We start from the raw sequence: 14,066 nt of genomic DNA, 5'->3' as shown, positions 1-14,066 counted from the left end.
AAGGTGCTACAAACATCCCAAAACCCTTCAGCTAGAGATTGTTCCTTATGTGATATGGGGACACAAACACCCTGGGAGCTAGGGTGCATCGCTTCTACTCCTAACGTGATGTCTGGCTGTAAGAATATGTTGGATAGGCTAGTTCCCTGTCAGATACATTAATTATTTTTCTTTATTTCATAACAAACCAGTAACATGTATTTTTGGCAGACTGTTTCCCAAGCAGTTAGACTTCCATCACTGTGGAAATTCACCTGTGGAAGGTGTGGCTTCAAGTCAGCAGAAAGCCTTAGGTACCACACTATAGCGGACGGGCATTTCAGGTTTGCTGCTGGAGCTTTCCACATCAATAAAAATCCTTCAACATTTGTAGGCATGAGGGCCAGAATGCAGGTCTCTCCTCCAGGACCCTCTTTGTGAATAGTGTGACATTTGCTCCCTTGTTCTCCTTCTCCTTCAGTGAATATTAAAGGAATTGGCATAAAAAGGCAGCCACATGGATGAAGCAACTATGGATGCTGCTTTCCATTCCTGCAGCATGGAGGTGAGGGTACCCTTTTGAGATGCAAATCTTTTCACCAGAGAGGATGCAGTGAGAGCACATGGCACTGGTGAACTACTAAAAAAAAAAGATACTGTCCTTTATCCAGAAGTTTTGCCAACTAGTCTTTGAGACTTTTTTCACAGACTATCAACTTCAAGCCCCCTCCAAAAAAAAGGGAAAAAGACATTTAAAAAAAAAAGGAAAAAAAAGGAAGAAAAAAAAAAAGGAGAAAAAAATAATATTGCATGCCACTTCTGTGTAAGAATCCGTAGCTTGTCCTTGTCAGCAGTTGCCCATCCATCAGCTTGACAGACCACACGTCCAGGGGCCCAGACACTGAATTACCCTCTGCTTCCTGCTCAGAAAGTGATGCTTCAGAGGTGCTTCCTGCCTTCCTGCTGCAAGCGGGAGAGAAATTTCCAGGGACTTCAACCACATAAACAAGTAAAGGCAATTGTCTCTTCCCCACAATGCCCTTGCCCCACAGAGGGTTTAGTGGTGAACACCAGCCTGGTGGGGAAAAAATCAATAGCTCCCTGAATGGAGGGTACACAGGACTCTATCTTGGCATAAGCAGTTATACAGGGTTTTAGGACATGATGGGGGCAAGCAAATAAACAGTGAAAGAAACTGTATTTTTCAGAGGTGTGTCCCTAAAATTCCACATGCCTCCAACCATAAATAGGTGCCTTGGAGTGGAGAGACATATCCCAGGCAAGTTAACTAGTCTGGGCCTTGACAGCAATGAACCTGCTCCTCCAGTTTTACCATCAGCATCCAGCCAAGTTAGAATAAAGCTGCTCTGGAGATGTCCACACATGCCAAACTCACACCTCCTGTTTATAACTGGACATAGCCAAATACAAGTGACACGTCCACAGATTCCAGCAAAGGTCTTAACATTTTTGGCATACTCTGAAAAGAGGGTTATTCACATCTCTACCTTTAGGCAATTCTGTCTGAAAATGAATGATTTTATGGTTTCTCATTCTTGCTTCCATGCCTGTTCTCACCTGGGGCAGTTGTTAATTTCACTTCTAGCTGGAGGGATAGATTTTCTGCTTTGCAATGTCACTTGCAAACCAACACATTTTCTGGGGTCTACACATGGAGTACATGTCATGCTAAATGTATTTCCGATTTTACATGTGGTTTATATGAAAAGTGATGGCTTTCAATGTTAAATGAATGCCTTCTCATTTTCTTCTTGTAGCAGCATCTTGAATGTGCTTCCACATCTGCCTTAGGAAGGTTTATGGGCATACTAGTGAAGCATGCCTGATGAAAGCCACACTAAGGCCATACTGCCTGGCTCCAGTGGTTGTTGCAAGGGTGCAGGCTGTTGCAACAGTGCAACCTGCAATGTAGACAGAGCTGAAGGCAGCTTCCACCTTTGCATTAGATGCTGACATGCTTACAGCCCCAGCTGTGGCACAGAGGTGTGACCTGAGCTGGTTCAGCTGCTGGCTGCAGCATCCCAGATGTATTCTATTCTGTATGGGACGTTGACCACTTGCAAACTTACTGAGCTACACGAGCAAAGCGGCACATAATCATGGCTCCCAGTGCCAGCCCTTATCTCCCTCCAGGTTGTTATTTGAATAATTAAGCAAACAAAAGGCAGCCTGGCTGCTCCTTTGGCCTGGCTTCTCCGCAGCCCGGGAGGCGCTGACAGAGCCGGTGAGCACGGGTGAGTCGTGACAGGTCGGGGAGGAGAGCGGAGGGGGGTTGTCCAGTTCCTCTGCTGCTTCTTTGTGTCTTGCTTTTAATGAGCTGTTGGCGACCAGAGAAGCAGATGGATAAACAAAAGCTTGCTGGCCCTGTTTGGCCAAGGCGAGCCTTGGTGCTCCTCCCGTTGCACAGACCGTTCCCAGGGACCATCCACGGACACAGTTTCCCCTGCCCCGGGGATGCAGCAGAAAGAGGCTGCAGGGAAGGAGAGTAACCCCAGGGGCTGGGAACACACTGATTTCAGGATGGTCGCTGCTTTCTGAGGGGCTCTGGGAGATGCTGTGAGAGCAGGGAATTGATCTGATGAAACACAGTCATGCATGTGATCTGGTTGTATCCTCTCTGTCAGCTACCAGCTCTCCTGCAGATCTCCAGGTCCTGTCCCACAGTGGGCTGAGATCTGCTCAGTGTGGCAAGAGGGCTGAACGTTGGTGGAGCTCCTTCCAGCCCCTTGTTTCTTAACTGGTATTGTCTGGCCAAGGCAGGGGCAGTTTTCTGAACAAAGCCGGATTTGAAATGTCTTGATAGGATTGCCTGTTATTTAAAGCAGGTGAGGGTGCTGAGACAGAGGGTGGCGTAGCTTTAGAAGGTTTTGCACGTTGTTGTCAGGATCCCAGGATGTTTCCCAGGTTGAAACTGTCTCTAGGGAGGGAGGAAATCCCACCCCGTGCTCACTCAATGACATGAATATATTTGGTTTCTCCAAGTAGCTCCCCATGGTTCAGCACTGATGGTCTCTGGTACAGGCTGAGCTATGTGAGATACTCTACAAGCCTAAAGGATGACACAAAGGCTGTGCAGAGACGACTGCCTAAAAGGCTGGATAAGAAAGCTGCCGTCACTTTAAGCACTGCAGTTTTGGTTTTGTAAACACACATCTGTTGTCCCATAGCTATCATGGTAGCAGTGTATTTAGAGGAATCTTTCTCTTGGACTTTAGGCAACTTTCTTTCTACTGCGCTTAGGTTGATTTTTCTCTCAGAGGTTCCTCATGGCATCCTTCAGTGCCAATCCACTACTGAAAGCTCCACCAAAGCTCAAAACAGACAAATCAGTGTAGCAAAGCATGTATATTACCATACATCCTGTGTCAGTAAAGTCACCTTGCATCTCTTCTAGCTCTCACTTTTCCCAGACACCTACCATTCCCAATGACTCTTGGTTATAGTTTTCACTTGATCTTACTAGAGGATCAGTCCCACCAACACCAGGTGTATAAGCAATTTGATTCAGATAAAAAGCCCTGTGTCTAGGATGACTCTCCATAATAGTTATTCTTGTGCTTAAATGTTTACAGGGTCAGGTCCCCATTCAGGTACCTGAAGTGTAAAGCAGTTATCTTTCGATTTGCTCATTGGTATCACAAATGTCCCTGGTACTATAGGGATGGCAATTCATACAGTGAAGCAACAGTGAAGCAGCAGTTCCTGCAGCATTATTCTAGTTAACAAGATTAGACTGACAGCCAGGCAAAGTACTGAAGGATTGTGTCCCATTTAGGAAACACAATGTAAAGACTGAGATCTCACTGGAATCACACAGGGAGATAAAAACACTTCGTGCTTTTGAAATGTGCACTTCCTTGTGGATGCCCAACATTCACAATGTGCAAGCTTCTTGCTGCCGGCTGCTCGGTTTGATGTGTGCACTGACCAGCCAGGAAGTATATGTGTTTATGGGGTCAGCCCCCTCCTTTCCTTCTCTTCCTTTCCTCAGGACACTGCAGGGGAGAAGGAAGCAGGGGCCATGGCAAACACCAAAGGGCCTGGGGAGGGCTAGCATTCGTCTATCTTTGCTTAGATATGCTCAGGGCAAACAGTGGGTATTTGTTCCCATAAAGCTCAGGCACCAAAATAATTTTCAGCAGTGACAACAACCACACCCCTCCAAACCACTCACTTAATAGCACCAACTGTGCATGAAAACAGAGCCTGGTTGGCATTGCAGTAAGCTTGAGTTGCACATCTTCCGACTACATTTCAGAAAAGTCACTTGCTAAAATCAATATATTTTCTAAAGATTGCATCTTTGGAAACTCGTGCAGGAATGCAGAAAGTACTATAGTGAGCTACTAGTGATTTTACTGTGTTCTATGGATCCTGTAATAATTTCATGTGAATATTTTTCAATTTACCTCTATAACGGCATTTGCTTTGTTCACTAGCTAAACTGCTCTGGAGGCAAACAATTCTTGCAGGGCATCCATCCCTCATCAAAACTTTTCTGTTGTAGTCAAGCCCAGCAAAACCAGCACCACCACAAATAAAGTTATAAAAAGTGGCTCTTCAGCCGCAGGTACCCTTGATTCTCACTAGGTATTTATTACTGCCTCCTAACCCTATGTGCAACCTAGTCTCAGCAAGGGTCAGTTGTTTAGTAATTGCTGCCAGAGTTCCCAAAATCACTTAGAAATACCAGTGACCTGACCTGCAGCATGATGGAGGTGGGGATATTAATGAGGGCTACCAATTTTCTGGTTTAAAAGCTCATAAGAATAGCAAGAACACATTTTATTTGCACAGTGCCGAATTGCTGCCTCTTGAATCACATGAGTCTTCTTTGACTTTCCCTGGATTTTATTGGATCTCTGGGAAAAATCAGTATAGAAATTTGGCTTCTACTGTTCCCTGTATCTTTCTGTGAGCAACAGGGGTGTAATTTCAAAGGAAATTACACTCATCCCCCAGTACAGTAAAACAGCTGGAACTGCATAGCGTGCAAAATAAAATCACTGCTTCATTAACTTAGTCATTTGTGGACAAGCTCAAATGCAGTTTTGCAGGAAAAGAGAAAAATGTAGCATGTACAAGTACATATATGTATATGCATGCATGGTTACGTACATAGCCGCGTGTTTCCATCTATTTGATTATCTATGTATTTTTCTACGTATGTGTCTAGGCAAATGTATTTATTTCCCCCAGAGGCTTTATGGTTATGTGTATGGATAAAGCATTAATAAGCGTGTGTTTGCTTTTCTCAAAGTGCTACCTCACAAACTTCTCTTTCAACAGTAACTGGTTAATACTTTTGATTAAAAGGTATCGTTCTGGTTGGAGGTGTGTGTCATTTTTGGAAAAAAACCAAACCTTTGGTGTGAGCAGGGAATGGTTGCTGCCCCTGGTTAGCATCCCGCAGAGAGCAGGATGGGGCTGTTGGGAGGTGGGAAGAGTGACCCTCACAGGCAGCTGCTGGATCCTGTTGGATGTGATGTGGCCACTTAGACTGGTGGGTATCTGCTGCATTGGGGGACCCCCATGTAGTGAACTCAGCACCGATGCCGCCGGACGCTTCACACCCAGCAGAAGGATGGCTGCGTCTCATGGCACGTGCCCCATAGGGCTGGTTTTTGGGGTCTTTTCTGTTGAGGGGCTTTTAAGAAACCCCAAACGCACGCTGAAGCGCCAGGCGACGCTGAATGCCACCGCCGCCGTCCCCTCCGGCCGAGTGCCTCCTGCCGCCGAGCGGGGCGGAGAGCCCCCGGGCCCGCCCCCCCGGGCCACGGCATCCCCGGCGGGCTGCGCTGCGGGGCCCCGGGCGGGGCGGGGGGCGGTGCTTCGGCGAGGGGGGCGGGGTATCGGTGACAAGCCCCGCCCCCGGACACAAGAGGGGCGGTGCTGCTCTCCGGGGTCCCGCATCCCTGCGGTGCGGTGCGGTGCGGTGCGGCGCGGCTCGGCTCGGCTCGGCTCGGCTCGGCTCGGCTCGGCTCGGCTCGGCTCGGCTCGGCTCGGCTCGGCGCGGCGCGGCGCGGCTCGGCTCGGCTGCTGGCCCGACGGCGCCGTCGGGCAGAGGGTTCGCTTCGCGCCCCGCAGCGCCCGGCGGCCGCGGGATGGAGCTCGGTGCGGCGCAGCTGCTGGCGCTCCTGCTTTGCCTGGCTCCCGGTAAGCCTTCGGGGAGCCCCGGGCGCCCGGCGTCCGACCTGTCGGGGAGCCGTCGGGCTCCGGCAGCCCCACAGGGCCCCGAGGAGTGGGGGCGAGGGGGTGATCGGGTGCCGGAAGCGACGCGGGTGGGATTCCCTTGGGGCTGTCGGGGCTGGTAGGGCGGGTGGGACAGGAGCCCCGGTGGGACGGGGCACCCCGCGCTGCGGGATTGCTGTCCCCTCCTGTCCTGTCCTGTCCACTCCGGCCTCCTGCCCTCTCCCGTCTGGCCGGCCGGTGCTGGCCTGTGTGGCAGGGCTGCCTGCCGTGGCATGCTGTTCTGCTCGCTTGGCTCCAGCAGCAGCCACCCCTCCCGAGAGCGAACTGTCCCTGGAGCCAACTCCGGGAAACCCGTCATCAGCGAAGTACCTGCTTGGGACTGCCAGGGAAATATTAGGGAAAGGGGGAAGGTCCCAGTTGGGCCATACTTTCTTGTTGCCCATTGTAGGTGGCCGAGCTGTCCCAGTTGGGGCTGCTGGCTTGTCCCGGTGAGGCGGGATTCCTGATGGTGATGGGAGCATCCAGGGGGAACTGAAAACCTCTCCCTGTGGTACTCCCAAAAGTTGCACAACTGGGCTGGAGCCTCAGAGCAAGCAGGGGCACCCAGATGGCAGCCCTCATAAGCATGGGTGGCTTGGGTGGGCGTAATGCAAGCCTTCGCGCGAATAAAGTCTGATAGCAATAGATTTTTGCCTAAGTGCTTCGAAGGAAAGAGATAACCTTAAAAAATAATGGGATAAAATACATTTTTGGGATCTCAAATATGTGACAAACTGTAAAAGAGTTTCTTCACGTAATTCATTGATCGGCGGTCTTGAAGAACAGAAGTATATTGAATTTATTATAAGAGAAGCTGGTAATCCCTTTCCCCAGGGAGTGAGATCATCTGATGAAGGTTCACTTTGTTTCAATGTCCTACATCCTCTTGTTAGACCTTGAAGTTGGCAACACAAGAAAACAGGAACTCCACCCTGGCTGGCTGAATTGTAGTGCTTTGCAGCTAGCTCCTGACCATCTGCCTTTGCTTCCTGTTATGACAGAGTTTTTGAACTTTCTGGGATGTGTGAAAAGTCATTATTTACCCGTCGCTGCTAAGTAGGTGATGTGAAATCATCTGCTTAAAACATGCAGCATATTCCTGTATATAATGCTTTTCTGATTCAGTAGCATTTACTTTGTCTATTGAGTTGATATGAGGGGTTTTATATGTGTTTTCACAGGTTTATTTATTTGTCTGGATCAGCCAACTCTTAGCATCCAAAAAGATGTCCTCACAATAACTGCAAATGACACTCTAAATATTACTTGCAGGTAAGGGCAAGTCTGTCCAGCATGATTTTGATGGGGATATTTTGTGTAGTGAGTTTTTGTACAGAAACGCAGGTGATTCGGTCTCTCTCCCATGATCACTCTTGTTCTCCCCACTCCCTTTGTACCCTCTGCCTCGCTTTTCCCTGACAGACTTTAGAAATGACCATAGAGGGTTGCAGCAAGGGAGAGCTGGGGAGCGCACGGTGGCCAGGAGGAGGAAGCGTTAGCCGGGTCCTTGTGGAGCCCGCTGGTGAGCTGTGCTGTTGGTGCTCCCTTTTGTGTTCTGTGTCACTTAGATTCAGCAGAACATAAATCTCAAGTAGCTTCCTTATAGGTATTAGCAACAGGTTGATTTACGTGAATTTATCCTATGTGGCTTGATGTTCCATTTGACTGGATGAAGCCTGTTCCTCTCCATAGCCATAGAGACTAGCCAGGTTGAGGTTCACCGCCTTGGCATCAGTGTTGGTGCTCATCACATGCTCACGGTCCTCTTAATGTTTGCTTTCACAGCGGTCAGAGACCTCTGGAGTGGTCCTGGCCAAGCAACCAGAGCAGTGCTGAGAAGCGTATCTCTGTGACAGACTGCAGCAATGGCCCCTACTGCAAGACACTTACTCTCCTCAGAGTCATCGGCAATGACACGGGGGACTACAGGTGCCTTTACAGGGACAACCAGGCAGCTACAACCATTTATGTCTACGTTCAAGGTAAGTGCTTACACAGCTCTTGGGTGGCTCTTCCCCTAGCCTCAAGAGAATAAAGGGATATCAAGTATCTCAAAATGTTTTTGACATTAAATTTTATTAATCTTAGAATTCTGGATTCTGCGAAACTGTTATTTTTCTTGTTTTCACATTGAGTAACTACATGCCAGTGTGGTAGCTGCCATCAACAGAAAAGCCTTTGTACCTGTTTCTCTTCTGTAATTTTGAACTGACCTGCCGTATGCCGTACTCGGTCTGCCATTCTCCTCCAGCCAGAACTTAGCATGTGTGTCTCCGCTGTGCTCTGAGCCTGTACTCACGAATGCAGAGCTATTACTGACCTCAGCAGGAGTTTCATACGAGGGAGGATTACAGAGACTGTGTATTTATTAAAAAGGGCAGATCCAATCCCTTCTACAATTTGTACTATCTGATACCATTTAAAAAACCCCAAAAACAACCCAAAAACATAAACTGTCATACATTTGCTGACTGTGATGGTAAAATCTATTTAGAGTGTAAGAGCTAAGTTTTCAAACTCAGGTTGTCAGTTGCGTTGGCAACACAGGCACTGTAAATCCTAGTGTAAGCTCAGTTTAAGGAAGTGCATTCACTGAGGAATCTGCCTTTTTGCACTGATGGCTTCATACTCCTTTCTTGTGCACCCTGTTTCCTTATTATTATTAATGTATAGCTATGATTTTGAAAAATGAAATGTTATGATGTACCTGGGTTAGCTTGTTCTATAAGATCATGAACTTTTTTTTTTGTTTGTTCTGACTTTGTAAAGGATGCTGCCATTGGAGGAGCCAATGTAGCATGTCACTACTTTTAACTGGTATTTCCTGTAATACTTATGCAAGGAAAGTCACACTAGGGTAAATCACATTTTTGTCAGCACAAAGACTGCGGTGGCAGGAAGCTGTTCTCCAAAGTGTGCACTGCTGCTGAAAACTGTTTTGAGAATAATGATATTGTAAAGCTGGGGGGTGTCTGTCAAAATATGTACCCCCTATTTAGTCTCATCGTTAAAGTGTTTTACCACATAGAAAAGAATAAAACTGATTTGAGAAGAAACAAACTGGGAAAGAACAAAATTGGAAAAGTTTCCTCCAGAATCACATGACAAATAATATCCACTTACTGACTGAATATTCTTCTAGATTACAGATCTCCATTTGTGACTTCAGTTAGTGATCAGCTTGGCATTGTATACATCACTAAGAATAAAACTGTGGTAGTGCCGTGCCTTGGAACTGTATCAAATCTCAATGTATCTCTACATGCGGTAAGGAAAAACCCCATTATTATTTTAAGAGTTAGTTGAAATCACTGTGACATAAATACATTGCTTGAAGTATAAGTACATTTCTTAAAAACTTCTTTCCATTCTTGGGAATTTTACAGCCTGTGATTACAAGGTGAGTGCTGTAATTGCACTCGTCCATGATCCTGCTCTCTCAAAGTGTGAAGTGATTGCTTGTGAAAGGGAGATTGCCTGAGCTAGGACATTAAAACTGGGACCCTGTAGTTATGGAAAATGTTGGACTTGAAAATTCAGAGTAGTTTACTTTTTGAAATCTGACTATGTATTTTATCAACATTTCAAACAGAAATATCCAGAAAAGATATTTGTTCCTGATGGTAAATCAATTTCGTGGAATAATAAAAAAGGCTTCACGATACCCAGTCATTTAATCAACTATGCGGGCATGGTCTTCTGCGAAGCTAAAATAGATGATGAAAGCTACCAGTCTGTGATATACATAGTTGCAGTTGTAGGTAAGCCAAAGTTTTTCTTTTTCTCTAAAGGCAATGTTATTTTGCTCACTACAACATACTGAACCAATTACATTTGGTTGGACTCTAGGTTATTCAATACTGACAATATAGCTAATGCAAAATGGATGTTGTGATATATATATTACTTTTCTATTAAATGCAACATATTGTGTTCTTTCTGGTTGATCACTGGGTTAAGTGCTTTAGTGTTTTGCATAGATGCCAGGGATTTTTATTTTTTTTCCTGACAATGCAAGCCTTTTTCCTAAGATCACTCTGTTCTGTACTTTATTCCCATAGCCAGGATTCAAGTCATAGTTGAAGGGATTTAGAGGCAGACACCCGTCAGCAGCAGAAGGAAGGGAATTGCTCTGAGGGCGTACCAAGGGAATGGGGTATCTGAAGGTCTCACTAGGAGCTTGGTTGTCTTGTCTCCTTCGGACCTATGTCCTGACTCTCACAGGGGTTTATGCTTTCCTGGTATATTTTATTAGTTGTTCATCAGAACCCAGAAATAGCATGATGATTCTGTGGAAGCTCAAGCCTGAGCTGAAACTCCAGCTATTTCTCTTCTGGCTAAGGACATGGTGACCACTTCAAGTGGCACCAAGGCAGTCTCACCTTGCTTAGCAGGAAGGCATAGCAGCCCTCCACCTTTTAATCTGTGCAGCAGGCTCTTGCTTCTCTACCAAAGTCATGAGTCCTCTGATTCAGAATTTCTGCATTCAGAATATTCTGTTTGGGAATAATTAAAATATTTTATTGCACAAAGTAAACTTTGGATAATTTTGCCAATGCCAGGTTGTTATTCTTAAGAAAGTTCCCACTCACTGCTGGGGAGGGGGATATACCTCCTTCTGTTTCAGGTCTACAGGGGTAAGAAGTAGGTGTCTAAGGCAGAGGAACTGTGTGGGGTCCCTGTCTCCTGCCTGCTCCCACCACCTGGGGGCTCAGATCGAGTGCATACATCCTGCTGCGCCACTCTGGTGCAGCTGTCAGGTGGGAAGTGCTCAGGGCAGGCACATCTCTTCCCTCCAGCCTCCTTTGTGCGCCAGTCTTCGTGCTGCACTGGGACATCTAGGGGCTTCTTTGTAGCTGGGAATTTGGTGGGAATTCAGTGAATTCACTTGGGAAATTTGGTGCTGAGTCCGGTAAAGAAACCTCTTCTTACCCCAATGTTTTGTGTGTCTTTTCCTTCCTCTAGGATACCAAATTTATGACCTGACAATGAACCCACATGACCAAGTAGAGCTGGCAGTGGGAGAAAAACTTGTTCTCAATTGCACTGTAAGGACAGAGCTGAATGTAGGAATTGATTTTAAATGGGACTACCCTTCCATCAAGGTAAATCCCTAAAAACTTCAAGGCACCAACATCACAGTGAAATTTGATTTGGGTATAATGTCACTTCCCCCTTTATAATATTGATAAAGCAGATGATAATACACAAAGAAATTGTTAGTATATATGGGTGTGCAAAAGGTTACAGCAGGAATAACAATAGAATTCCCAAACACCTCTGTCTCTTATCTATTACAGGAAAAACGTGCCACCATAAGGGATTTAAAAACCACTGCAGGAGAAGTAAAGAAGTTTGTAAGCACTCTTACCATCGACAGTGTGTCCTTAAGTGACAAAGGTCGATATACTTGCGCAGCATCCAGTGGTCGTATGAACATGAAAAACAGCAGTTACTTCATTATCCATGGTATGGCATCTTCCACTTCAGTTTTGTTTTTTGCCTCAGGTTTGGGATTGATTACTGGGCTGCAGGAGGCACCTTGGTGATGAATCAAGTGACAGAAATCAACCAAATTGCAGCTGCAGTATTTCTCCTGCACCCACTATAGGATTATTTTTGTACCACAAGGTTAGTTAATGATAAGATTTTAAAGGATCCGGTATGTTAATGAAAGCTGTAGAATCCCATAGGGAAATGGGCAGTAAAATAAACTGAGGTAAGCCTGCAGTCCTCTTCTGTGTTGACCTCCTTGAGGTGTTGTAAAAGTGATTTTGTATAGATGACTTTCTGTAAGGCTTGCCTGTTCTCACTCGAGGTGAACTCAGGCTAGATTCTGGTGGCTTTGTGGGGTTCTGGGTCAGCATGAATGAAGCTAGGAAAATAAAACTTTCAGCTTTTACATTATGAATAGATGAATCAAGTGGAGTTTTTGTTGTACGGAAGTGATGCAAAGGAAACATGGCTAAGTGCATAGATAAGTATGAGGCCACATCCTACAGCCTTTTCTCAAGCCCCTCTTGGGCACAGCCCCAGCGGCTCCACTGGCTTACTTCTAGAAAAAAATTGCCAGCATGAGAATGGCCCATTTTTAATCACTGAGTCAGACAAAGGGGTTTGTATTTTGAAGGAGGCTGGTTTTCCCAAGGCCTGATTTTAGGGGCCAGAATATTAATAGTTTTTTTTTTTTAAAAAAAAAAAAATACACCAAACGTTCAGACTTTATTATGTGGCACAGTGATTCAAGACAACTCAATTTTCTCCTGGGTTCTTTCTGTTTCTCTTCAGAAGCCAAAACAAAATCATGTGCTATAGTGAGTGTACCAGATATTAAGTCTATACCATCCTAAATCTTAAATCAAAAGGCTAATAGCTGTCTTAGTCTGAATGCAAGTTTATAACTTATAGCAAGTAATGCAAATCATTTCAAAGTATTCTGTGACTGCAACAGTTCAAATACGTACTTCAGAAGAGGCTGAAAGGATCGGATCTAACTTTATTACATGCATACTATTATTTCCTGGACTGAGTAGATCTGGTCAGTTTTATGATATGTGTGTGTGTATATATATGTGTATAAATATCTATAGATCTGACAGTTGGCACACCATCCAGAGAGGTAAGCATTGCTTCTGCTTTCCAGAGTTCCTTAGTGGGGCAACTGGTCCATTCCTCTGTGCAAGAAAAAGGACTGAGTTTTCATGGTGTTTCCATCTTTCCAGAGCCTGATTTGGAGCCAACTGTGCTTTACTAGTGGTGTCCTGTCACTGGGCCCTATTTGTCATCTGCTGTTAAGTGGTAACTCAAATGGAGAGCACTTCCACCTCTGTCCACATGGAAAGAACATTTAGTTTAATTCTTTTTTTCTTTTTTTTTTTTTTCCCAGAAAGTCCTTTTATACATCTGGAGAGAATGGAGAACTTGGTTGAGACAAGACTAGGTGATACAGTCAAAATTCCTGTCAAGTTTAAAGGATATCCTCCACCAGAGGTGAAATGGTAAGAATTGGGACATAATGGGTTTGAAAAACTGAGCTATTCTTAGTTCAGGTAAACCTCTAAAGTATTCAAAGTGCTCTATATTTTCTTCAGGTATAAAAATGTAAAGGCCATCAATGCAAATCATACAGTTAAACTTGGCTACACGTTAGTGATTACTGAAGCAACTGAAAAGGATGCTGGAAATTACACTGTTGTCCTTACAAACCCTACTAACAAGATGCAGAGGAGGCATACATTTACGCTGCTTGTGAATGGTAAGTGGCATTTCAAAGGGGTGCCTTTCTTTCACGCGTGGATGTGATGTGTTACCATTCTTAGGATGAAATTAATCCCAGAGCTGTGAAGATTTAAGTGGGAGTGGTGGCCAGGAGGAGAGGGCAGAAGTGGCCTGTCTCTCCTGGCTCCAGGATGTGCCGGTTGAGAGGCTGCAAGCTCCTGGGGTTGTTGTTGTGATGATACCTTGTGTGTGTAGGGTTTTTTTGTTTGTTTGTTTTCTGTATATTATTTCTTTGCCTCTGTGTCCTGCTCTTTTCCTGCCCTCCTTGCTTGGCTGTGCTGCCTGAGTCCTCCCCCATCCTGCTCCATCCTGGCCCTGTCCCACCTCGCACATCCTTCCTACCCCATGCAGGCTGTCCCTCCTCTTCTGCCCTGCCCTATGCAACCCTCCTCCTCTTCCCCTTTCTCTTCCTCCTCCTCTTCCTCCACCCCTTTGCTCCTCAGGAAACAGCCTAGCCCCATGCTTTGAAGACAGCAGGTCTCGGACAGGGCAGCAAGGCTACGTGCAGTGGGATGCATGGTTGGACATAGTGGTGGGAATCTAAAGGCTGCATTTTA

At 45.8% G+C, this 14,066-nt stretch overlaps 1 protein-coding gene across 2 annotated transcripts in view; it reads left to right on the top strand.

Annotated features, from left to right (window-relative positions):
- Nucleotides 1-5,989: 5,989 nt before the first annotated feature.
- Nucleotides 5,990-14,066, top strand: part of KDR (kinase insert domain receptor) — a 32,095-nt gene continuing 24,018 nt past the window's right edge. For both annotated transcript variants that reach the window (XM_040595793.1, XM_040595783.1), the window contains exons 1-9: nt 5,990-6,156; nt 7,413-7,503; nt 8,017-8,213; nt 9,374-9,498; nt 9,824-9,992; nt 11,197-11,336; nt 11,532-11,700; nt 13,118-13,229; nt 13,323-13,486. In XM_040595793.1, the coding sequence (XP_040451727.1) occupies nt 6,105-6,156; nt 7,413-7,503; nt 8,017-8,213; nt 9,374-9,498; nt 9,824-9,992; nt 11,197-11,336; nt 11,532-11,700; nt 13,118-13,229; nt 13,323-13,486 (1,219 nt within the window). In that variant the 5' untranslated portion in view covers nt 5,990-6,104. The remainder of the gene's footprint in view (nt 6,157-7,412; nt 7,504-8,016; nt 8,214-9,373; nt 9,499-9,823; nt 9,993-11,196; nt 11,337-11,531; nt 11,701-13,117; nt 13,230-13,322; nt 13,487-14,066) is intronic.

This window comes from Falco naumanni, chromosome 1 (genome assembly GCF_017639655.2).
Source record: "Falco naumanni isolate bFalNau1 chromosome 1, bFalNau1.pat, whole genome shotgun sequence".
NCBI classification, from domain to species: domain Eukaryota; kingdom Metazoa; phylum Chordata; class Aves; order Falconiformes; family Falconidae; genus Falco; species Falco naumanni.
Note: the sequence above shows the minus strand (reverse complement) of the source record. Positions and strands in the feature narration are given on the sequence as shown.